Source organism: Mastigoproctus giganteus, chromosome 2, assembly GCF_048544385.1.
Source record: "Mastigoproctus giganteus isolate SK-2022 chromosome 2, ASM4854438v1, whole genome shotgun sequence".
NCBI classification, from domain to species: domain Eukaryota; kingdom Metazoa; phylum Arthropoda; class Arachnida; order Uropygi; family Thelyphonidae; genus Mastigoproctus; species Mastigoproctus giganteus.
The window spans coordinates 107,858,134-107,885,873 of record NC_143576.1 but is presented as its reverse complement, the minus strand read 5'-3'; the positions used below and the strand labels follow the sequence as shown (position 1 = coordinate 107,885,873).

Genomic DNA, 27,740 nt, shown 5'->3' with positions numbered 1-27,740 from the left:
CCGGGGATATGCAGTGGTCATTACCTGACCTTTCTGCATCCTCCATATTTGGTGGGCACAGGCTCGAACCCCGTTCTAATCAAGAAGCATGTGCTACGCACTGTTGCTCCTGCTCACCTGGCTACGGAGGCACTTCAAGGCTAAAGGGAAGAGCTTTTGCAAAGGTGACTACAGGGGGTCTCAGATAGTTTTTAAATTCTGTACAGTGGGATCAACTGATGATGTTTTCAACATTGAATTCTAAATGGGAAGCCTTCAGGGGCTTAATTTTTGAGGCTACTAAGCTTTTCATTCCAACTAAGAAATACTGTTCAGGGTTTAGGCCTAAATGGATGTCAGATGAATTAATGAGGCCATTGCAGAGAAGAAAAATGTATGAGATGCATATAAAGTATCGGGTGACACAGATGCCTATGGCAGATATAAACTAGTCTGTAATCAAGTCACAAAGGAGGTTAGGCAGGGGAAGGCAGATTACAAGAAATCTTTGGCAAAGGATGCAAAGAAAAACAGCAAAGAGTTCTTTACTTATGTAAACTCTAGAAGGAAAGGGATGAATCAGATTGGTCCACTTGATATCGATGGGTCAACTGTTGATGATCCTGCTCAGATAGCTACTGAACTAAATGAGTACTTTGCATCTACATTCACACATGAGGAATTATTAAAGGAGGAGAGGGCCAGATGTTTATCAAACTCTAACAAGGAATTAAATGATTTTATAACTGAGAGCAAAGTGGAGGAGAAATTGTTGAAGTTAAACATATGAAAGGAACCTGAGGTAGATGGGATCTATCTGGTTATATTAAAGGAGGTGGCAAAGGAGGTAAGCAAACCCTTGGCCATAATTATGAGAGCATCCTTGGACTCAGGAGAAGACCCCACAGACTCGAGATGTGCAAATGTATCTCCAATTCACAAAGGTAGATCAAAGGGTGACACGAGTAATTACAAACCTGTTAGTTTGACTTCTGTTCTGGGGAAAATAATGGAGTCACTGGTTAAAGAGCATTCCAGGATCATCTAGACAAGACTGTAGTAATAGTTACGACACAGCATGGGTTTGTTAACAGGAAGTCTGATCTGACCAATTTGATTGGATACTATGATGTGGTCACGGGTACCAAAAAGGGGCAACAAGATTGGTGAGATGAACAAAGGGCCTTTCTTAAGCCTTTCTTACAGAAAGGCTTAAGTTCCAAAAATTGCAGAGTGTGGAGAGTAGGCACCTGCGATGTGATCTGATTGAGGTGTATAAGGCCTTGAATGGGTTGAGCAAGCTGAATGCTGATAGAATTCTTCCTCCTGAGGGGGGCACAGTTTCATATTGAGGAAAGACAGTTGTAGAATAGATGTCTGGAAATTTGCCTTTAGCCAGCAGGTGGTTGATTGGTGGAACAGACTTCCATCTTTTGTTGTGGAAGTTGAAGCTAAATAACTTTAAGGCTGAGCTGGGCAGGCATTTGGAACGAATGGGGGGGGGGGGTTTGGCTGATGTTGCATAAGCGTGCTTTCTTGTAACGCATGCCTCTACTAATGTTAATGCCCTCCGCTACTTCAAGGGCTTTGAACAGACAGATAGCCATATGAAATGAATGTCCCAATAAAAGTTTTACTATTTTTATTTACATATGTTTGCATTTAGTATAGCCAAAATAAATTTTAATAATTCTTGACTGAATGTTAATTTTAACCTTGCTTGGTACTTTCAGAAAACTGGGATTGAAATCCAGACCTAGTTTGCTATAAGTACCTTTGGAATGAATTAACTTTAGTGAAAATTATCAAAATTTAGAAATGAAAATTCTGAATTGTGCCTAAAAAAACTGAATGTAACCTTTGCATTCATTGTATATTTAATGCTAGTAGATGATACAATATGTATACATTTGCAGTTATTTATATATGACAGACAAGTAGCATGTGAACTTGTATTTTAAATTTTAAAAATAATAAAATAACATTTATGCATCAACATGGGAGAAGAAATTTTATGGGCTCTAACGATAATGAATTTAGAGTAAGATTCAGTAGAACTTAATAAAATTATTATTGACACTTTTGCTTCTCAAAGCACAGATATAAAAAAAATTATTGATGCCATTATTCTGTTTAATCAGAAAATTACCTATTTTGTTTTTGCACCTGGTTTATTGTCAAAGTCAAAGAAGAGGTGCCCAAATGATGCAACAAACAACCAAAATTATTTTTCTTAGATATATTAAAAAACTTTTGGAACAATAGGGAAAGCATTTGAAGAAGCAAAGGAGCTAAAAGGAAAAGTAATATTAAAATGTCTGCATATTTTTCTTTTCTTTTCTTGATTTAATCTAAATAAATTTTCTTTCCTTTTTTGTTTTTACCTTTATACATCTGGGTAGGATTGGTAAGGTGCATCAGTATCTGAAATGACTGCTGCATCTTCCATGACAATATAATGATTTCTCCACTTGTCACTTATTAACAGAAGTCTAGAAGGTTCTCATCAAAGATAAGAGGAATTTCTCAAGGTCTCGTCAAACAGAAGAGGCCTTGAGAAGCCTGTGTTATTCTGTTTTATAGTCCACACCACATACAAATCAGCCTGTAAACACAGATTCTACACATTAGATCAATCAGTTCCAGTTAATTATTCCATTCACAATAAAATAAAACAAACTACTTGAGAGAGAAGTACAGTCTACTTCTTCCAATTTGTCTGACCATGCTTTCTACATAGAGGGGGAAGGAAGTCAAGAGTACTGCAAATCAAGAGCTGAACAGATATGCTAAGAGATAACAAGAGGAGTGACAGACTTCAAATTCTGAATGGAGAAGCAAGAAGAAGAAGAATATGGAGAAACAGCATGAAGAATGTGCATACCATAAAGGGATGAAATGCATTTGAGCATGGAAAACAAGTATTAATGTATTAGCTATATAGTGCAAGGAAGCCAGCTGCAGGCTTTTACAGAATAAGCCAAAAAATAAACAATAAAATAGAGAAAAATGAAATGAAAAATAAATAAAAATTTATTTAAAAGAAACTACATAAAAAAACTACATATAAAAATAGACTACATATGTGCTTCCCTCTTCACACAACTATCCAGTTGACCTTTGAATTTCTCTGAGCTGTCAGCCTTAACTACCTGTGGAGATATCTTGTCCAGTCAATCAATCAACAATACACTCTCTAAAAGCTACCCCATGGGCTCACATCTGGTGAGTATGGGCTTGGCACTCCCAGGGTCCTGAGCCGGATATCATCATTCTTCTCTTTCTTGGTGATTCCATTCTACTTTTGTGTATCTCTCTCTCTCAGGATTTTTTTTTTTTTTTTTTGACTGGTGCAACATAACCCTCAGGCTTCCTTGCGCCATATAGCTAATAATAATAATAATAATAAAAAGTCAATTTCCTGCAATCCATTCCAAACCTCTTCATCCATAATTTGTATCTATGGCCCCTAGTTCTGGAATCTTTTATAACTGAAAATTTTACAATTTTTCTATGACCTCTCACATCCCCCCCACTAGATGTCTCGTCACCAAGCTCTGCAACCAATACAAAGTTTTTCCTCATTCCATCATTCTTTTGCAGATCTCAACTTGCAGTTGACCATCTTGGGCCCTTTCAAGAAACAATGTCTTTTTTTAGACGAGGTCTCTATACTTGGACACAATATTGCAAGTGCTGTTTGACAATTGCCTTATACAGTGGTATCATGACCTCTGTATCTTTATAGGCTATTCTTTGATAAATAATTGATAGGACAATAAAGGCTCCTTCCTTGTTGCCTTTCTGCACTGCTCAGAGAACTTAATTTCCACCTGTACTGCTTTTAATTAAACTCTGCTAAGTGTATAAGTTATTTTTGGTTACTATTCCCAAAGTGTAAGACTGTACATTTTGCTGCAGTAAATTTTGCTGCCACTTTTCTAACCATCTTTGAAGCCTGCTCAAGTCACCCTGAAGGAGCATCGCTTGGCACTGATCATTACCCACTTTTGCCAATCGTTATATTATCTGCAATTCTGGCATCACAACCTGTATCCCCTCACTGATGTCATTCATAAAAATCAGAAACAGGGGTCCACAAACCAATCCTTGGAGAATACCACTTCTGACACTACACCAATCTAAGAATATACATTAATCACAACCATCTGCTTCCTGCCATGCAGCCACCCTGGAACCCACAGAATCTTACCAGTGATTCCAACATGCTCCAGCTTGCACAGTAACCTAACCTTAAAATGTGTCAAAATAGCTAACTAGGTTAGTTGATTTTCCTTTAAGAAAACCATGTTGTGTGTCCCTCAGAATGCTAGTTAATAACTGCACTCTAAATTCTACAGCAGCATGTTAGAGAGGCAACAAGAAAGACAGCAGTACTCTCAATCTGGGTATCAACAACTATTCTTCATACAATAAGAATCTGCAGGTAAAATATCTGCTGTGTGGCAGTGATTACCCTATATGGATGTGGAATTTACTTAAAGACATAACTACTGTCAAGGGTAAAAGGGAAAGGCTCGTTCTTTCATAAAGGTGACTACAGTCTCACGCAGTTTTTAATTTCTATGATGAGGATACCAAGCACAAATTCTAAATGGGAAGAATTCATGGAAATAATCATAGAAGCTACTAAGCTTTTCATATCAAGTAAGATATTGCTCAAGGCTTAGACCTAAATGGATGTCAGATAAACTGATTTAGACTTGTGGCAGAAAAGAAAAAGTGGGATGGATATAAATTACAGGTGATACAAAAACCTGTGGTAAAAACTTAAAAAAAAAAAAACTGCAGCCATTATCACCCACTGCAGGATGGAAGCCTCCTCAACAATTCATGTTGAGAGAAATGGACCATAATCTACCACGCTGGCCCAGTGTGGGTTGGCAGATCGACCACATTTAGCAGTCATGGGCTTGAACCCTGGTCTACTCAAAGAGTGTGCGCTACTACACCCTGCTCCTGACCATTTGGCTACAGAGGCCTTCCGTGATAAAAACTAGTCTGTAATCAATTCACAAAGGTAGTTAGGCAGCAAAAGAAGAGTATGAGAAGTCTATGGAAATGAGTGCAAAGAATAGTAGCAAAAGATTTCTATGCTTTCATTAACAGTAGAAGGAAGGAATTGAATCACATTAGGCCATTTGATGTCAATGGTTTAAGTGATGATCCTGCTCAGGTTACTGACAAACTGAATAAGAATTTTGTATCTATATTAACACATGAGGAATTCTTTATGGAAGGCAATGCCAGAAGTTCATAAAACTCTAACAGGGAGCTAAATGATTTTGCAATAACTTAATGGAAAGTGGAAGAGAAATTGTTGAAACTAAACGTAAAATTACACCTGAGATGGATGGGTCTATCCAATTATATTAAGGAAGGCAGCACAGGAGGTAAGCAAACCTTAGCCATAACATCCTTGGATTCAGGGGAGGACTGCAGACTGTGGACTGTAGATAGGCAAATGTATCCCCAATTCACAAAGAGGGATCAAAAGGTGACCTGAGTAATTACCTGTCAGCATTAATTTCCCTACAATGTCTGTTGCATGGAAAAGAATGGAGTCACTGGCTAAAGAAGTAGGACCATCTAGACATGAATGCAATTATATAGTTGTTAAAGGGCAGTCCTGTCTGACCAATTTGATTGTATACTATGACACAATAATAAAGGTACTGGATGCAAAAAATAATTTTGATATCATATACTTGGATTTCAAGAAGGTTTGATACTTTTGCACATGAAAGACTGTTGTACAAACTAGAGCAATGTGACAATAAGAGCAAGTTACTGCCATGAGTAAAGTTGTTTGTTTGTTATTTGGTTTTTAGGAGAATTAGCAACTAAGGCCATATTTCTCCGGGGATATGCGGTGGTCATTCCCGGACCTTTCCGCATCTTCCGTATTTGGTGGTCACAGACTCGAACCCCGGTCTAATCAAGAAACTTGTGCTATGCACTGCTGCTCCTGCCCACGGAGGTGCCGCCATGAGTAAAGGGATGGCTGAGTGGGAGAAGACAGAGTGTGGTTATCAATTGGTGCTGCTCTTTATGAAGTAATGTGATTCAACTAATAAATTATTAGTCGTGAACCCCAGATTTCAGTGATGGGCCCACTGTTGTTTTCAATATTTATTAATGATACTGATGAAGGTATATATCAGGCTTATTGTCTAAGTTTGTAGATGATTCAAAGGTTGACAGAGTGGTTAATGATAGCAATCAAAGTAAGCTACTGCAAAATGTCTAGAAAAATTAGGCCAACAGGCTGAGAAATTGCAGTTGAAGTTTAACACTGTCAAATTCAAGGTAGAGCATATTGGTAGCAGTAATCTCAGATTAACACCAATTGTGTGGAACTACACTTAGCACAATGGGAAATGGAACAGGCATGGGGGGGGGGGCGGTAATTGTGCAGTCAGATCTCTGCAGAGAGCAGAGAGGCTGCTAGACAGCTCACAGGGTTTTGTCAATGGTATACAGGAACTTTGCTAGCATGGATAGAGACGTGATTATCACTTTATAAGGTCATGTTTAGGTCACGTCTTGAGTACTATTATAGAGGTCTAGAAGGCTAATTTTACGAAGGTTATAGATCTTCTGCAATGGGTGTAGAGAAGGGTAATCAGACTGGTGAAGGGAACAAAAGGGTGCTCTTACCTAGAAATGCTTCAGTTCTACAAATTGCAGCATCTGGAGCCTATGCACCTGCAGAGAGATCTGACTGACGTGTTAAGGCCGTGAATGGATTGAGCAAGCTCAATGGTGATGGCATTCTTCCTCTTGCTGAGACTACAGACATGAGTAGGACATAAATTCAAATTGAGAAAGGATGGTTGTAGAATAATTGTGTGGAAGTTTGTCTTCAGCCAGGTAAGTGGTTGATTGCTGGAACAAACATTTATCTATTGCTGTGCAAGTGGATGGTTTGAATAAATTCAAGGAAGAATTAAACAAGTTCTTGGAGGGGATGGACAGGTGAGGTGGGTAGGTTTTCTTGTTATTGTGATGCTCTATAAACTTGCTTTCTTTACATCATTGCTAATGCTAATTGGCTCCAAGAGTTTTCCCAAACATTGAAGTCAGACCTGACTGGTCCAGTTACCCACTCCACACTCTTAGAACCACTTTAGTGTACTGAAGATACTTTGGCACTTAAGTCCAATAGAATCTCTTCCAAATCCAATAATGTCCTCATAATTAACCATAATTGTTCAATGCACTCTCTGGTTGCACCCTCAAAATTATTGCGTATATGCCATCAACTCCAGCAGCCTTACTTTTCGACTCAAAAGTTTTTCTAATAAACAATCGTCTGTAATTTCAAAATCACTAATTTCGTGTATCAATCAGCCTTGCTCACACAACCTCACATCATCTTGAAGGATCTTTTGTCAGCAACGATCAATGTGAAGTACCTATTTAATTCTTCTGCAACATCAGGTGGGTTATCTAGGACTTAATCCTCATCCATTACATAAGTGGCTTTTTCATTTTCTTCTTCTTTGTATCCTTATGCATGATAAATGTCTCATACAAGTTCTTTGTTCTCTTGGCCACTGCTTTCTCATACTCAACCACTGACACTCTAACCTTTTCTGTGGTGCTATTACAAATCAGCTTGTAGCTGCTGTAAGCTTCTGTACTTTTAATTGCTCTGCAACTTTCCCAATCCATATTTTTCTACTCTATTAGACTGGCCAGCACTAGTCATCTATATAGGCACCTTCTTCATGCTATATTTTCTTAAAGGTATTTATGCATTCATGGCTTCTGTAACTATTAATTTAAAGTTATTCAATAATTCTTATGTATTCACTTTCCCTCCCTCTCCAGTCAGTCCATTTGATAGCTGTGTAGAGTCTTAAACTGTCAAGTCCCGTTTGCTGAAATTAAAATTTATGCATTTATCTTTACCAACAGCAACTTTTTTCTCGCTGCCCAGTTTAATGACTGTGATCACTTCCTGCCAATGTTTCTTATACTATAAGCTCTATGATGTGTTTGATTTGTGAATAGAATAGCATAGAATACCATTCTATACAATACAATCAAGTATAGAATACCTTTAACCTTAGTATTTTCTCTAACACAATGACACAAATAATAATCATCTAGTTCAGTGAAAAATTTTGTTCCCCATGTTGAATTTCCCTCCCGCTTATTCCAATCAATTAGCTGCAAACTGAAATCACCCGTAATCACCCAGTTCACCCAGTCCATCTAGTACAGGTCACTGTTGAAAAAAAGCCGTGAATTAGGGTTGAATTTGAAAGTGTCTGCAATTCTGCCCAGACACGATAGGAGGGAGTATATGATGAGAGCCCTGTCAATCAATTCGGCAATGGAAGGATTGTGCAAGGCTCAAGGGGTAGAATTTTTTTCAGCCTGGTCTGTACTTGTTAACAGGAGAGACTGCTTCTACAGAGATGGGATACACTTAAATAAAAAGGGTGCAAGAATGTTTGCTGATGCTATCGAGGCAGTGTTGAGTGGGTCGGAAAACTGCTAGATTGGGGGGATACAAGGACTAATAGATTAACAGTAGCCACTGGCAGAGGTGAAAGTGATTCTTGCACTGCTTTTATTGGAATGAGCCGCAGACTGGGAAATAAGATGCAGGATATTTCAGAGACTGCTGGGAATCACTGGGGTACAAATAAACACATAGGTTGTGTTAGGGTAGCTAAGAAAAAGAACAGGTGCATGTATACTTGCGTGTACACCAATGAATTTGAGGTATTGCTCAAAACATCAAAGGCAGATATTGTGGGGAATTCAGAGACGTGGTGTCACACAGATATAAGGAATGCAGAACTGGAATTTGGGGAGGACAATGTCTACAGAAAGGATACACAGGGTAGGAAGGGAGGAGGGGTTATGCTATTAGTTAAGAAACACATAAAATCCAAGGAAGTGAAGCCAGTCGACATTGCTGGACAGTGCAGTGTCGAGTCAGTTTGGTGTGACATAAGCATTGGGAGATCAAAATTGAGAGTAGGAGTGTGCTATAGGCCTAATGACTTTGAGTATAATAAGAAACTGTACAGGGAAATAGAGTGGGCCAGTAAATCAGAGAGTCTTATAATGGGGGGATTTTAATTTCCCAGATATTGACTGGAATTTGGGGGCTGGTCACTCACACACTAGCAAGGCTTTTGTGGATTTATTGGATGATTGTTTTCTACATCAGCATGTTCGGGAGGCAACTAGAGGGAGTAATACTCTTGATTTAATTATCAGTAGTGATTCTTCATGCATTAAGAATCTGCAGATAAGGAACCACTAGGTGGCAGTGATCACAGTGTGCTGAAGTGGGATTTACTCAAAGAGGTAACTACCATTAGGGGTAAAGGGAAGGGTTATTGTTTTCGTAATGGTGATGACTACGATGGACTGAGACAGTATTTAAATTCTATACAGTGGGACCAACTGATGATGTTACCAACAGCAAATTCAAAATGGGAATTTCATTCAAAGAACTTATCTTGGAATCTACTAGGCTTTACATACCAACTAAGAAATATTGTTCAAGGTTTAGGCCTAAGTGGATGTCAGATGAACTAATCAGACATATGGCAGAGAAGAAAAATGCATGGGATACATACAAATTAACACGTGACACAGAAGCCTATGATAGATACAAGTTGATCTGTAATCAAGTTACAAAGGAGGTTAGGCAGGCGACGGCAGATTACGAGAAATCTTTGGCAAGGGATGCAAAGAAAAACAGCAAAGAGTTCTTGATATCGATGGGTCAACTGTTGATGATCCTGCTCAGGTAGCTAACAAACTGAATGAATATTTTGCATCAACATTCACACATGAGGAGTTATTCAGCGAGGGGAATGCCAGAGGTGTATTCAACTCTGGCAGTAAGCTAGAGAATCTTGTAATAACTGAGAGCAAAGTGGAGGAGAAATTGTTGAAGATAAATACAAGAAAGGCACCTGAGGTGGATGGGATCTATCCAGTTATATTAAAGGAGGCAGCAAAAGAAGTAAGCAAACCCTTAGCCATAATTATGAGAGCTTCCTTGGACTCAGGGGAAGTACCCATGGACTGGAGATGTGCAAATGTGACCCCAATTCACAAAGGGCGACACAAGTAATTATAGACCTGTTAGTTTAACTTCTGTTCCTGGAAAATTAATGGAGACACTGGTTAAAGAAGCACTGCAGGATCATCTAGACAAGACTTCAGTTATAGCTCAGACACAGCATGGTTTTGTTGAGGGGAAGTCCTGCCTGACCAATTTGATTGGATACTATGATGCAGTCACAAAAGAACTGGATGCAGGGAATAACTTTGATATTATATACTTGGATCTTAGAAAGGCTTTTGATACTGTTGCACATGGAAGACTGCTGCACAAATTGGAGCAGTGTGCCATTGGAGGCATGCTGCTATGGATAAAGGGGTGGTTGAGGGGGAGAAGACAGAGAGTGGTAATCAATGGACACTGCTCATCGTGGACTAATGTTATTAGTGGAGCCCCTCAGGGTTCAGTATTGGGTCCATTATTGTTTTCTGTATTTATAAATGATTGATGATGGTATATCAAGCTTAATGTCCAAGTTTGCAGACAATATGAAGGTTGGCAGGGCTGTCAAGGACATTGGTGGAATGGACTTCCATCCCTTGTCCTGGAAGTTGATAGCCTAAATACTGACACTATGCTACTGCAACAGGATCTGGAAAGGTTGAGCAGATGGGCTGAGAGGTGGCAAATGAAGTTTAACATTGACAAATGTAAAGTACTACATATGGGAAACAGCAACCCCAGAGCAACGTATCAACTCTGTGGTACTACACTGACAATGGTAGAGAATGAAAGGGACCTGTGGGTGGTTGTTCAGGCAGATATGAAGTTTTCTGAGCAGTGCAGATGGGCTGCAAGAGTAGCTCATGGTGTATTGTCGATGATATATAGGAATTTTTCTAGCAGGGATAAGGAGGTGATTAATCCCTTGTATAAGGCAATGGTCAGACCGCACCTAGAGTACTGTATACAGGTCTGGAGGCCTCATTTCAAGAAGGATGTAGAGATGCTGGAACGAGTACAGAGAAGGGCAACAAGATTAGTGAATGGAACAAAGGGGTGCTCTTACGAAGAAAGGCTTACGTTTTGCAAATTATAGTGTCTGGAGACTAGGCACCGGCGAGGTGATCTGATAGACATGTATAAAGCCTTGAATGGTTTGAGCATGCTCAATGCTGATGGGATTCTTCCTCTTGCTCAAGAATCACCTGAGAGGGCATAAATTCAAATTGAGAAAAGACAGATGTAAGATAGACGTGAGGAAATTTGCCTTTAGCCAGCGGATGGTTGGTTGGTGGAATAGACTTCCATCCCTTGTCCTGGAAGTTGATAGCCTAAATAAGTTTAAGGCTCGGCTGGACAGGTATTTCGAACGAACAGAGGGGTGAAGTATAAGTGGTTATTTTTTATTTATTTGTTTTTTTTTGGCTGATGCTGCATAAGCTTGCTTTCTTGCATCAAATGCCTCTACTAATGCTAATGCTAATATGTATCTGCACATAAAGACTCTCATCATACTCTTCACAATGGTCTGGTCTGTAAATTATTCCCACTTTCATTACCCATTTATTCCCAACTAACTCAACATCACACAGAATCTATACTAACAAGTGAAAATTCTGAATCGGCAAAAGGGCTTTTCTTGCTCAGTCTGCTTTCACTAAGCATTGCTTCAACCCATATCATAAATAAACTAGTTTGTGAAAAATCACTGTAATTATTGGTTAGTCAGTGGTTTATAATTGTATTTACTATTCAATAAAATATTTTAAAATAAATTATAATAAAAGTGAAATTTACAGTAAAACTGCTCATGAAATTTGACAGTATAAGAATTGAGTAAATTGTGACTAAAGCACCTAACAAACTGGGACACTGAGGAAGTCGAACTTCCTTCCCACCCCCACAACATTAACTGTGAATCTGTATATAATTATATTTAATCAAATTAAAATATGTCATTACAATTTATCAGAATTAATTTTCACACACCAAGAATGTATAGATAATGCATGGTCGCATTATCACAAATATTAAAAATACAAAATATTCTCTGAATACCTTATGAAGTTTATTATATTAATTTTAATTCTCCATTATAAATCTATTCAAAGCAAAATTAATTTGCAATTACTACCTGGGGTAATTTTCTGTCAACATCCTTTAATTTAGTTAAAGATCGTTCTATAAAATTGTGAATTTCATTTTTCTCCTTCTGTATGGTCAAGTCTTGGCTAAGCAACATGAAAGCATTATCATCACATCGTTTTCTAGATAAAGTGAAGCAAACAACAGGAAGCTTGTCATGTTTCTTGAGATGCGCAATCAGACCTATATAAATATTCTTTTCCTGTAAAAAATTATTTCATGAATATTTAAAGTTATACCAGTGCAACAGATAAATTAACAATTTGCAATGAAATTAACTATACTGTAAAATCATTTTTCACATGCTGAGAATTTATAAATACTATATGTTCATATTATTACAAGAAAAATAATAAAATAAAAACACACAGTGTGATCAAAATTTTCAGGAACTCAACTAATATTTGAGGAACAAAGCTTACTAACCATTCGGATTTCCTATGAAGTAGTCTCCTTGATGCCATATAAGTATGTAAGAATAGGAAAGTTCGCATAGATGGAGGTGAAAAGTATTGTAGGTTTGTAAAAGGAGAAAGAATGCTAATATCCTAAAATGGGATATTAGCATTATATTATGGGCTGAATTGCGAAGCCAATTAGAGGTGGGGGAGCTATAAAGCAAAATTATTAATACCAAATGATTAAACAAATAAAATAAACTAAAAAGTGATAAAGCTATCATCAGACATGGGTGGGCAAATTTAGTTATAGGTCGAAAAGAGGGATAGCAAAAATGCAAAATCTGATGTCAGTTGAAGTAAATATTGATACATGGTCAGGTATTTCATCAGGGGACTGATCATGTATCAGGAACTGCTTTTCTATACTTGTCCATAACAGTGGAAGAGAGGTGAAAAAAAGCCAAAAAGCAAAAAGAATAAAATTAGCACATTCTCTTACAGTATGAACAAGGTAGCCCCAACATGTCAGTGCCCCCATAGCCGGGTGGGCAGGAGCAGCAGGGCGTAGCACACGCTTCTTGATTAGACCGGGGTTCGAGCCCATGCCCACCAAATACGGAGGATGTTGAAATGTCAGGGATGGCCACCACATATCCCAGGAGCAATATGGCCTTAGTTGCTAATGCTCCTAAAAACCAAATAACAACAACAACAACCCAACAAGTCAATGATAAAAAAAATTTTAAAGAAAAATAAGGTTAAAATAAAATAGAATTAAGTGTTTTCAGAGTGGGAAAAAGGTTTTTGAATTATATGTACATTTTTAAGTAAATCTGGAAAAATATATTAGTGTTGAAATTTTGTAGGAATTAGAAGAATTGAAATTATTTAGAACAACAAGCATATGGTATAGGGTGAGGTATTAAATAGAGGATGGGGAAGGGATAAAGGAGTAGTTAAATGAAGACAAAAATAGCGATAGAATAAGGATAGTTGGAGCGTTCATATCACCCTCGTACTGCACTAATAGTTTTATGAATGGGAAAAAAGGTAGAAATAGAAAGTAGAAATAAAAAGTATAGAAAAAGTTATTAAACATACAGGGCTAGAGATTGCAAAGCCCAACTTTTAGTAAGGTCCCTCTCCCTGGCTGTGGAAGTGTACTTATACCAAATGCATCTACAGCAGGGAAAAAAGCAGGCAAAAAAAATCATGCATATCAAAACATGTCTAAAAACGAGCTGAAACACCAAAGTATAATGAGAAAAGTAAAATACCTGGAGTTTTCATACCCTGCATAGCAGATGGAAGGCAGGAAAATAAAGTGCACACATTTAATAGAGTAGATGAATGTATCTAAAGTATTACCATTAGTGATTTAACTACAGGATATAGAGGTGCCTCCGTAGCCAGGTGGGAAGGAGCAGCAGTGTGTAGCACACACTTCTTGATTAGACCGGGGTTTGAGCCCGTCACCACCAAATACGGAGGATGCGGAAAGGTCAAGGAATGACCACCGCATTTCCTGGAGCAATATGGCCTTATTTGCTAATGCTCCTAAAAATCAAATAACAAACAATCAAACAGGATATAAATCAGCAATTTATTACAGTATAATAGACTTAATAGAGAGCTGTAGAGAAATGGAAATAGTGACCTCTATAATTGTATTTCGAAAAAATACGAGCACAGACATACATAAGAGTAGCGTTGGAAAAAGAGAAAGTATATCTATAATGTAAAATGTGGTTGGAATAATAGGACTTTACAAATATAAAGAAAATAAACATAAAACAGTTCATAGATAAATAAAAAGTATTGAACATAGCAGTGATAGTTAAGTAAAACAGAAAGTAGATCAAAATTAATTTAAAATAGACCAAGTGATATGGCTACTATAGATTTAGCAAAATAGAGTTGTTGTACAATCCTAGTTTATATAACTGATATTTACATACTTATACTTATGTACTTTTGCATCCTTAACTGCTGCTTTGTGCGTTTTGGTGCATCTGCTTATTCATTTTTATCCATCAACTGAAACTTTGATTTTATATTACATTTAATTATATAGTTTCGGTGTAAATACACCATAGTTAATCCATAAACTTGAGCTACGTATGTAGCGTGGGGACATCGTTTTAATAGTATCTCATATTGTGGTTGCCTTCACAACGAGATAGCTGCTATTGCATCACTTCAAATAAATAACGCTTCTCTAGTAGAGAAGACTACTGTTATTTATTTTCAGCGGTACCACCACCCAGACGATCGTTTCGAAGCTATTGGGCTTCATCATCAGCGGGCAGGCAGGTACCCAGGTAACACAACAAGCCATCACAGTTGCGAAGTTATATCCGCAATATTAGAGATGCCAAAAGGGTGTGGTAGTAATGTAATTTGAAAACGAAATGCACTAGGCATAATCCTTATGGGTTTTGGTAATTAACTATATAGTATAGGTGTAAATACACCATAGTTAACCCATAAACTTGAGCTACGTATGTAGCATGGGGGGCATCGTTTTAATTGTATCTCATTGCGTTATTTATTTGAAGTAATGCAATAGCAGCTATCTCATTGTGAAGACAACCACAATATGAGATACAATTAAAACAATGCCCCCACGCTACATACGTAGCTCAAGTTTATAGGTTAACTATGGTGTATTTACAACGATACTATATAGTTAATTACCAAAACCCATAAGGATTATGCCTAGTGCATTTCGTTTTCAAAATACATTACATTTAATATATATATAAATATACATATATATACAGGGTGATTCTAAATTATTGTTGGGTTTTCCGTGGCCTATAAATTTTTTAACTGGAAACAACAAAATAAAACTGCTTATGGAATATGAAAGTGTAACTCAAAGAGTTTTATTACTTATAGAATCAATACTGCAGAATGCTAAACAACTTCAACATGCACACCTTTTGTGGCATGTAAGATGTCCAAGTGATATTCAATTTCCCTCCAAGTGTTCTCCAGCATTTGTGGTGTAACTGTTTCGATCGCAGCAACAATTCTGAGCTTCAGTTCATCAAGGGAGGTCACAGGGGTCTTGTACACAATTTCCTTCAAGTATCTCCACAGGATACGTGAAGGAAATCAAGAATTCCACAATAAGAAATCAAGTGGCATAAGATCGGGTGAGCACGGAGGCCACGGAATCAGATCACCATGCCCAACCTAGCGCCCAGGAAAATATATGTCAGGAAATTCTCGGACAATAAGAGCCCAATGTTGCAGTGCACCATCTTGCTGGAACACATTTGGCTGATGATTTTCCAACAGATACAGCTGCAGCATGTCCAGATAGGTCACCGCTGTCACTGTTTTTTCCGAAAAGAAAAAGAGCCACAAGACTTCCGAACATGACAAAGCACACCAGACATTGGACTATCTCTTTTGAATTCTCGAATGGCGTGAGGCTATTATGACGATTCAAATCGCTCGAATCGTCATAATTGCAGAATATGGAGAGCATATTCTGCAATTATGATGATTTACACTTCCATATTCTGCAATTATGACGATTTACACTTCCTGATATATAAAACTTTGTTTCATCACTAAATCTTAATCTCTGAAGGTAATTTTCATCATCTTCAACATTTGACAAAATGTCTTGGGCAAATTGGAAATGGCGGGGTTTATCGTTCAGCTTTAAAGCCTGCACAAGCTGCAGTTTGTAGGCATGAAGGTGAAGATGGTTGTGAACAACTCTCCAAACAGTCGTTTGTGATATACCTAACTGCAAAGAAGCTTGTCTAGTTGATTTGTGGGCTTCAAGAAAACGCTTCATGGATTCAATAACATTTTCTGCAAAGTGCTCGGTCTTCCTGCTCCTTTTTTGGTGCAGAACACTACCAGTCTCTTTAAATTGGTTTAACCAACGTCAGATAGCATTATCTGAAAGTGAATCTTTTCCATACTGAGTTCTGTAACGACATTCCTTTGTGATAACAAACTTTGTTTTGAAAAACCAAAGTATGCACATTGCCTTCTCTTGAATGGTCACCGTTTTGAAGAAATGCCATCAATATCTCCCAGATATCAATGCGGTGAGTACAGCATTGCCAGAGGAGAGACAACTGGAAGATGGTTGTCTTCCAGTTGTCTCTTTTTTTTTTTTTTTTATTGTTGTCAAAAAACAACAAAAACAAAAAATTTTGTTGTTTCCAGTTTGAAAATTATAGGCCACGGAAACCCCGACAATAATTTAGAATCACCCTACACACACAGAGACAGACAGAGAGAGAGAGAGAGAGAGATTTCAATGTTCCGGCAACTTCCAGATAGACTTCTTTTGGAACTGTTATCAGTGTGCTGAATAATTTCCTCAACTTCAAGTCCAGTCAATTACAGGGAGCTAAATCCAGCAGTCTGTTACTGCATAACAGAGATGGGGTGGATTGGATTGCAAAGTAATCCAATGATGGATTACTTTGCAAGAAATCCTTGACCGGAAAGCACTGAGTATGGAGGGGCATTGTCATAGATGCAAGCACCAATTTCCTAGAGTCCACTTTTTCTAGCAGTTTTCTCCAGACAGCATTGAGCAATTGCCAAAGTCCTGTTTTGTAGTATACCTAGTTTATTGCTTGACCACGCAGGAAAAATTTATAATCAAAATGCCATGTAAGTTAAAAAAAATTACATCCTTGATCTTCACTTTGATAGAGACTGTCTTGCTGTTTTGGGCTTAGTGCCTTTTTGGACTTTTGTTTCTGAGTCATAACCATACACCCAAGATTTCTCACAAGAAATGATGGATAACACAAAACATCTAGCCTGCTTCAGTATTTTGATTTCAGCACAACAATGGGGAAATTAGCTTTAATGAACAAATATTATAGGAAAAAAGGATCAGTTATTTCACATACTTATCAGACATTTCTAGATATATGTAACACTAGCTTTAAACCAGAGATAAGAATAATTCCCTAATTTTTTTATGTAATTCTGCAGGTGTACAATTAATATAATAAGCATTTTATAAATTTAATAAAATAAATACAGTCAAACTTGGTTATAATGAGCATCAAGGGACTGACAAAATTTCCTCATTATAACCGTTACTCACTATATTGGCGATGAGTTAAATCTACCTCCTATTTTTTTTTAATTCTCAATAACTCGGTGGTAAAAAGATAGATTTAAAAATTAACAAAAGAAATATTAGAGAGAAAAAAAAATAATATTAGTATATACCAACATATTATTTACATTAATATGCTTGTATTCAGTTTTTAAATTGATCCAGCCAACCATTGTTACATACAAAATCATCGCTTCCAAATTGTTTAGCAAATTTTACTGCTTGAGCCTTCAAAGATTGGTCCGTCTATTGAAAATCCAGCTTCTTTGTGCAGTAAACCATTGAAGCAATGCTTCATCAACTTTTGTAACCTCGCACTTTCTAAATTTTATTTATTTTTTTTGGTTATGTTCTTTTCAAGTGCCGATATGTAAACATGTTTATTCTACCACAATGTCAACACTGTTGAAGAGGGCAAAGAACGTTTTACACACTTCAACATTTTTTGTACCACATTCTAACTCATCAAGAGAGACTGTCTTTTGTTAGCAGACATGTTTCCGAAGGACTGGTTTGTTTCCAACTGATTTTATTTTAAAATGACAGTAAAGTGCTCTGCATACAAAGTTCTTAACATACAAAGCCATTAGAAGTCTCATTTCTAAAATTCTTAGAAGTATCGAAATAAATTTATGGTTCAGTGAATACAAAACAATCTGTAAATAGAGTAATGCAACAAGCAGAACGCCAATGCACTATTCTATAGCCTTCATCCCCGAAAGGACAATGTCATAAATCAGCCACTAATCTGATGCAGGTGGTCATAAAAGCTAATTTGCCCTTTTCATTTTTGTCTGTTCCAAGAATTGGGTTTATTCCATTAACAATGTTTGCATAGTTACCAAAATTTGTACGGCATATCCATGTAGTACGCTCATTATAATAGTGATCGATTGTATGCAAATACGCATAAATTAAAATCATTATAGCCGTGATCTCGTTATTTCTTGTTCATGAGCCTTTAGCTCATTATAACCAAGTTCAACTGTATATGCACTGAAGTGGTAAATGAGAATAGTATGAATTGTATAATATTACAGCGCAAGTATTCAAAATATTGAGTTTTAAATTTAAATTTAATTAGTTTTAAATTTAATATAAATTTTCAATTAAGGGTTTCTTTAAACTTAAGTTCCAACTATCCACAACTAATTAATAATGGTATGTAGTATCAAGTTTATGAAAAATATATGGGGGTAATCATGCAGTCAGGAATGAAGTTCTCTGAGGAGTATAGATATATTGGCAGAACAACTCATGGAGTTTTGTCATGATATAGAGGAAGTTTGCTAGCAAGGATATGAAGGTGATTATTCCACTGAATAAATCAACAGACAAGCCACATCATGAGTACTGCTTACAGGTCTGGAGGCCTCATTTTGGGAAGGATGTGGATCTGCTGGTTATACAGGAGCTAGTTATTGTTGTCAGGGAAACGGAAAATATATTGTGTAAAAAGGATTGGTGGAATAGGACAAGGGTATGTCATCCAGGGACAAAAGTTGAGGACGTAGAGCTGATATCATCTTTCAAGGACACAAAAGGTGATATCGTTGTAAGTGCTGGCACTAATGAAATTAAGTGTAGGAGATCTGCGGATTTACTTAGCAAGTACAAGTCAATGTTGAAAAAAAAAAGGGGGGCGAGTTAGGTTTAATTTGAAAGTGTCTGCAATCCTGCCCACACACAATAGGAGAGAGTACATGATGAAAGCCTTGTCAATCAATTCGGCCCTGGAGAGATTGTGGAAATGCATATGATAGAATTTTTCTGCTACTTGGGGTGGATTCACAGACTAATAGATTAACAGTAACCGCAGGCAGAGGTGGAAATGATTCTTGCACAACTACTATAGACATGAGCGTATATACGTAAAAGTGACTACAGTGGTTTCAGAGTTTTTATAAATACATGGGCTGTTTTAGATGCTAAGAGTATAGTTTTTTTTTTTTTCATGTTAACCCCAAACACGAGAGGTATTAGAACCTATAGTACTTAGTACCGTGCTTGGGTTGGATTGAGAAGACGAAAGAAGATATTTGTTGACATTGGACTTGAACTTCCGTAGACTGTAATTTTCAGGAAATACGTATGAAGGAAGGTCGTTCCAGAAAAGGGCAGTTGAATAAATAAACGAGGAAGATGAAAAGTTGGTTCTGTGAGTTTGAAGTTGGACAGTAAATGGATGTTGGCTGGTGGCGGCACGTGTTCGGACTGTTTTGAAAGAGAGGGCAGGAATTATAGAAGCCGATTCAAAAGAACAGTGCCCATGGAAGTATCTGTAGAAGAGGCATGCAGCAGAAACAGTACATCTATGAGAGAGCGAGTGGAGAGACTCTGTTAGAGATGAATCATTAATTACCCTAACTGCCCTCTTCTGAATGGAATCAAGAAGCCTCAGGTGGGAGCACCACCCCAGATGTGGGAACAATATTCCATGGCAGGGCGGATTTGTGATTTATATAGAGTGAGCAGCTCTTTGGAAGAAAAGTAACACCGAGAGCGAAAGAGAAAACCAAGTTTTTTAGATGCAGAGGAAGCAATATTTGTGATGTGCTTGTGCCAAGAGAGATTAGAAGTCAGGGTAATACCCAAAAGAGATATATCATTTTGCCTAGAAATCAGTGTCACTAAAGATAAGCATAGGAGCAGAAGAACCCTTTTTGCGAGATATAAGACAAGACTGAGTTTTAGAAGGGTTGAAATCAACTAAGTTGTCTTTGCCCCACTGGAGAATTACCTGAAGATCGGCATTTAAGGAATTGGTAGCAGATTTTCTTGAAGTTGAAGCTGATTGAGCAGGACAAGGTTTCTCAAAATGGAAAGTGGAGTGCAATGTGCTATCATCGGCAAAACTATGGATAGGATTTCCAGTCAATGGAAGAAGGTCATTAATATAAAAGAGGAAAAGAGTGGGGGAAAGAACTGAACCTTGGGGGACACCGGCATTAGTGGAGAAGTTAGAAGACAGAGAGCCATCTACCATCACCCTCAGTGAGCGATCAGAAAGAAAACTGGATAACCAATTTCTAAAAACAGTTGGCAAACCATAAGATGGAAGCTTGTTTAGAAGACCTTTATGCCAAACACAATCAAAAGCCTTTGAGATGTCAGGAGCAACTACTTGTGTTTCAACAAACCTTTCCACTGAATTAATCCATAAATGGGTAACATAAGCCAGAATATCACCAGTGGTTCAACACTGGCGGAATCCATACTGAACAGGCGTTGATCAGACGGAAGGTTTCTAGGTAGTTTAAGAGTTGGCAGTTAATTGATTTCTCCAGTACTTTAGAAAGAATAGACGTAATTGCAATTGGACGATAATTGGATGGGAGGGATTTGTCACCCTTTTTAGGAACTGGCTGGATATGAGCAAATTTCCATGCAAAAGACAAATACCTTTGGAATAAGAACACTTTCTTATTCCAAAGGTGTTTTACCTTTGGGAAAAAAGCGGCAAAGAATAGGAGTAAGTTCAGGAGCACAGGTTTTGAGAACAAGTGAGAAATACCATCTGGACCTGCAGCTTTCTTAGCATCAAGATTCATCAAAATTGAATGGAGCATGTGGAGGTGTTTTACCAAGATCATTAGTACATGAGCTGGAAGAAAAATGAGATGCTAGCAGGTCAGCTTTATCCTTGGCTGAAGTGATAACAGAACCATCTGGTTTGGACAGAGGTGGGAGCAGAGATGGGCAAAAGTTGTGGCCAATAGCTTTGGCAAGAGACCAGAATGCTCGGCTACCATTAGGACAAGGAGCAAGTTTTCTACTCTTAGCCTGTTCAAACTCTAGTTTGGACTGATTAATAACTGCTTTACAATTGTTGCGAGCTTTGGTGTAGGCAGAATATGAAATTGAAGAATTAGAAACAAGCCAATTACGATATGCAACATTCTTCTCTTGAATAGCCTTAGCACGTTTATTGGAAAACATTCCATTCCTACAAGAATAATTTCACTGACACAATCTGAGCAAACACTGACATCAGAAGTTTTGAAACAGTAATCCAACCAAGGAAAAGAAGTCTCGCAGGTGATCCCATTTTGCATTCTTGTAATCCCAAACAACACGAGGTTGGGAATAACCAAGAGATAAAGGTTCCATTGGAGAAGAGACAATCACCAAGTTGTGATCTGAAGTGCCTAAAGGACCTCTCACTTCGACCATGTACTTAGAAGGGTTGTTTGTGAGAAAAATATCAAGCATATAAGCATATGATTATGATTGTCCGGCATTCTTGTAGGTAAATGAACAATCTGTGATATGTCATTAGTAATTGCAAAAGCCTCAGCATCTCGACCTGCTGGGTCGGTGTGACTAGAAAACGGAAGCTGGCTGGAGTTGCGAACATTAAAATTACCAAGGAAAATTACCTCACTGTTAGGAAAGTTGGACTGGAGAAAGTCAAGTTGCAAAGAAAGGAAGTCAAAGAGCTCCAAGTCATTAATGGAGCTGGGAGAATGACAGAGACAAGAGATGAATTTCACACAGTGAGGTAGAGAGATTTTAAGCCAGAGAAGATCAAAGAGAGGAGATTCCAAATTGCCAAGTCTCTGACAGGGAATATCAGAATGCACAAGTACCACCTTTGAGGCGAATGGAATCATACAGCGAATAATTTGGGCATCTGAGATGAGCAGTAGTTGAATCAACCGATAACTGAGATTCTGTCAGAAAAAGTACATGGAGTTTGGCAGACTGCAAGTGGAAATGGACATCGTTGAGATTACAATTGAGACCACATATATTTGTGAAATGAATTAGGAAGTGCTTAGGAGGTTTTGATCTTTTTGCAGATAAGCTTGCTCTATTAGTTTGACAATTCATGGTGTATTCAATAGTAAGAAAAAGTGGGTGGGACATGCTGTATGAAGTAATGAAATTTTTGGATATGGCGTACACGTGGTAAGAATATACCCTGATCCTTGACATAACGTGGCCTCGACAATGCTCTCCCACATACACACTACTCAGACTCCCTCCAGCCACTATCTGGCAGACTAGAGGTAGCAAGATTATACACTATCTGATTCGGAAGCCTCCTAGAGAGTTACCAATAGGTTCGGTCTGGTGTACTAACTAGCAGCCGGCCTGCGAACATCGTTTTAGAGCTGTACCCTCAAAATGTAAGGAATATTGGATCTCGCCACGATGTTCGTCATAACCTCAAAAGTCATCAATCATACTGCACGATGGAAGAGATAGGGAAGGGTTGACCAGAACTTAGCTCTAGAGACTAAACATGGATTCCACCACTTCAAGCCTCCAATTAGCAAAGTGGTGGTATTTCAATGGTTGATGAGAGTCATCTACCACCTAGTACTGCCTGGTAACATAGAGGGGCGGCGTTACTCCACGTGGTGTGGGCACCACACCTCGACCCCTGCTTACGTTGGTTCACACCTGGGTGGTCACCCACCATGTACTTGTGCATGTAGGTTATACCCAGGATTACTAAAAGTCCCACCATCGTGAAGGTGCAAGCAGAGGATTTGGCTGTCACAGACCATCCAGACTTCGCCGAAGTTGGGTCCACTTGACTTGAGTGTCACCCAAATATCAGTTCCATCAGCGTTTTAGACTCCCAGGTAGCAAGTACAGCTTGTCTGGCATATCTGAGAGAATGTCTGTGACAACCTCAAGGACCATATAGTAAATAAATTTGATGAATTTGAAGTACAGGTTAAGACATCCAAGGCAGATATTGTTGGGATATCAGAGATGCGGTGTCATTCAGATATAAGGGATATAGAACTGGAATTTGAGGAGTAAAATATGCACAGAAAGGATAAACAGGAAAGGAAGGGAGGAGGGGTTATGTTGTTAGTTAAGAAACACAACATCTAAGAAGTGCATCGCATCCAGTACACATACATGAACAGTGCAATATTGAGTCAGTTTGGTGTGACGTAAATACTGGGAATGCAAAAAGAGGGTAGGAGTTTGTTATAGGCCTAATGACTCAATGAGTATAATGAACAATTATATAGAGAAATAGCATAGGCAAGTAAATCAGAGTGTCTTATAATGGGGGATTTTAACTTCCCAGATATAGACTGGAATGTGGGTTAGTCAATCACACACTAGCAAGGATTTTGTGGATTTATTGGATGATTGTTTTCTACAGCAGAATGTTGGAGAGGCAACAAGAGGGAGTAACACTCTTGATCTGATTATCAGCAGTGATTATTCATGCATTAAGAATTTACAGATAAAGGAATCACTAGGAGGCTGTAATCACAGTGTACTTATGTGGGATTTACTTAAAGATTATTATTATTATTATTAGCCATATAGTGCAAGGAAGCCTGAGACTTATGCTGCACTGGCCAAAAAAAATTTTTGAGTTACCCTGAGAGAGGAATCACCAAGAAAGAGAAAAATGATGATATCCAGCTCAGGACCCTGGGTGCGCCAAGCTCATACTCACCAGATGTGAGCCTCCGGGACTAATTGTTATGGTATCAAGGTCACAAAAAAATTTGGTATCAAACATTTCATCTGTCTCAGTTGGTTCTAGATCTAATGATTTAGAATTTTTATTTTCTTCATTATTGATTTCTTAATAAATTTATCAAGTGATCCTGCTAAATTTAAGTTTTTTAGCTACCTGCTTCCTGTACTCTGCGCCAGATAGTTGTTTTGTTTTTCTTTCAGACCCGATGGATGTAATAACAGGTGTGTATATATATAAAAGAATATCCCAACAAAGAGTGAAATAAAATAAATTGCTATAATAATAATAAAATTCAAAATAAAAATTAAGAAGTTAAGAACATATAATATAACTTAACATTGACAAATGTAAAGTACTACATATGGGAAGCAGCAACCCCAGAGTGATGTATCAACTCTGTTGTACTACACTGACAGTGGTAGAGAACAAAAAGGACCTGGGGGTAATTGTGCAGGCAGATATGAAGTTTTCTGAGCAGTGCAGACGGTCTGCAAGAGTAGCTCAGAGTGTGTTGTCAATGATATACAGGAATTTTTTCTAGCAGAGATAAGGACGTGATTATCCCCTTATATAAGGCAATGGTCAGGCCACACCTTGAGTACTGTATACAGGTCTGGAGGCCTCATTTTAAGAAGGATATAGTGCTGTTGGAACGAGTACAGAGAAGGGCAACAAGATTAGTGAATGGAACAAAGGGTTACTCTTACGAAGAAAGGTTTAAATTTTGCAAATTACGGTGTTTGAAGACTAGGCACCTGCGAGGTGATCTGACTGAGGTGTATAAAGCCTTGAATGGTTTGAGCATGCCCAATGCTGATGGAATTCTTCCTATTGCTCAGAATAATCATTTGAGAGGGCATAAATTCAAATTGAGGAAAGATAGATGTAGGATAGATGTGCGGAAGTTTGCCTTTAGCCAGCGGGTGGTTGGTTGGTGGAACAGACTTTCATCCTTTGTTGTGGAAGTTGATAGCCTAAATAAATTTAAGGCTGAGCTGGACAGGTACTTGGAACGAACGGAGGAGTGAAATGGGAGTGTGTTTTTTTTTTGGCTGATGCTGCATAAGCTTGCTTTCTTGCATCATATGCCTCTACTAATGCTAAAGTAATATATGTATAATATAAGCATAAAACTTCAAAAAATAGTATCATACTTTTTTTTTTCGATCATACTTTTGTAAGATGTAACTACTATCAGGGGTAAAAGGAAGTGTTTTGGCTCTCGTAAAAATGACTACAGTGGTTTCAGAGATTTTTTAATTTCTATACAGTGGGACCACCTGACTACGTTACCAACAGCAAATTCTAACTGGGAAGCATTCAAGGAAGTAATTTTGGAAGCTACTGGGTTTTCATACCAATTAAGAAATACTGCTCTAGGTTAAGGTCCAAATGGATGTCAGATGATCTAATGAGACTCGTGGCAGAAAAGAAAAATGCATGGGATACATATAAATTGTGACACGAAAGCCTATGATAGATATAAGCTGGTCTGTAACCAAGTCACAAAGGAGATTAGGAAGCGAAAGCAGATTATGAAAAATCTTTGGCAAAAGATGCAAAGAAAAACAGCAAAGACTTCTTTATTTATATAACCTCTAAAAGGAAGGGGATGAATCAGATTGGTCCACTTCATATCAATAGTTCAACTGTAAATAATCATTCTCAGATAGCTACTGAACTAAATGAATATTTTGCATCTACATTCACACGAGGAGTTATTAAAGGAGGAGAGGGCCAGATGTTTATCATACTCTAACGAGGAGTTAAATGATTTTATAATAACTGAGAGCAAAGTGGAGGAGAAATTGTTGAAGTTAAACATACGAAAGGCACCTGGGGTAGTTATATTATTTAGTCATAATTATGAGAGCATCCTTGGACTCAGGAGAAGTCCCCACAGACTGGAGATGTGCAAATGTATCTCTGATTCACAAAGCGGGATCAAAGAGTGACATGAGTAATTACAGACCTGTTAGTTTGACTTCTGTTCCAGAGAAAATAATTTAGTCACTGGTTAAAGAAGCATTGCAGGATCATCTAAACAAGACAGCAGTAATAATTCAGACACAGCATGGATTTGTCAAAGGGAAGTCTTGTCTGACCAATTTGATTGGATACTATGATGTGGTCACAAAGGAACTGGATGCAAAAAAAGAATTTTGATATCATATACTTGGATTTCAGGAAAGCTTTTGATACTACTGCACATAGAAGACTACTATACAAATTGGAGCAGTATAATATTAAGGGCAAGTTGCTAAAATGGATAAAACAATGGTTGAGTAGGAGAAGACAGAGTGGTATCAATGGATACTGCTCTAGGTGGATGAATGTTATTAGTGGAGTCACTCAGGGTTCGGTGTAAGGCCCATTTTTGTTTTGAATTTTTATCAATGATATTGATGAAGGTATATCAAGCTTAATGTCAAAGTTTGCAGATGATACAAAAGTTGGCAGGGTAGTTAATAACAGTAATGACAGTATGCTGCAGCAATAGGATTTCAGACCATCTACTGCAAAAGTTGGGTAGATAGTCTCAGAAGTAGGAAGTGAAGTTTAACTTTGACAAATACAAAGTACTGCATATGGGTAGCAGTAACCTCAGAAAAATGTACCAACTGGGTGATGTTACACTCAGGGTAGCAGAGAATGAAAAAGACCTGGGGGCAATTGTGCAGTCAGATATGAAGTTTTCCAAGCAGTGCAGACAGGCTGCCAGAGTAGATCATCTTGTCAATGATATACAGGAAATTTTGTGAGGTAGGATAAGGAGGTGCTTATCCCATTGTATAAGGCAATGGCCAGGCTACACCTTGAGTACTGCATAAAGGTCTGGAAGTCTCATTTTAGGAAGGATGTAGAGTTGCTAGAACAAGTACAGAGAACGGCACGAAAACTGGTGAAGGGAACAAAGGGGTGCTCTTACGAAGAAAGGTTTAAGTTTTACAAATTGCAGCTTTTGGAGACTAGTCACCTGTGAGGCGATCTGATTGAAGTGTATAAGGCCTTGAATGGATTAAGCAGGCTCAATGCTGATGGAATTCTTCCTCTTGCTCAGATTACAAACCTGATGGGGCATAGATTACAAACCTGATGTACTTTCTAGATCCGCAATCTAGAAAGTACAACTTCTTCCTTCCTATTCCCTCTGAGGCTTGATGTCCACAGCTTGTGATCATTTTTAATTTGGAACAATTTATTGGTTTTGTTCTCCTGCCAAATGAACGGCCATTTTTTTATTCCAGCACATTGTATGACGTGTTTGTAATCAGTGTAAAGAATCTGGATGTCTTATGTTATGAGTCTCACATTCTTGGCGGAAAAATCTGCTTTTTCATTGCCTGTGATTCCAGAATGTCCAGAAATCCAAAAGAAGATTATTTTTTGCTTGTTTGTATGAATCTGCACTAAATTTATTTGAATTTGTTGTAAATAGGGGTGACTTCAAGAAAGTTCACACTGAAGAGCAGATACAGAGCTTAAGGAGTCTGTATAAATTATGGTTTCAGGGTATGAAGACTGCTTTACATTCTTTAATGCCATCAGGATAGCATACAGTTCTGTTGTTGT

At 37.9% G+C, this 27,740-nt stretch overlaps 1 protein-coding gene across 3 annotated transcripts in view; it reads right to left on the bottom strand.

Moving 5' to 3' along the window:
- tst (superkiller complex helicase subunit twister) overlaps window positions 1-27,740 on the bottom strand; it is a 522,759-nt gene that overhangs the window by 199,999 nt on the left and 295,020 nt on the right. For all 3 annotated transcript variants that reach the window (XM_090389516.1, XM_090389517.1, XM_090389518.1), the window contains one exon: window positions 12,180-12,392. In XM_090389516.1, coding sequence (XP_090245642.1) covers window positions 12,180-12,392 — 213 coding nt within the window. The remainder of the gene's footprint in view (window positions 1-12,179; window positions 12,393-27,740) is intronic.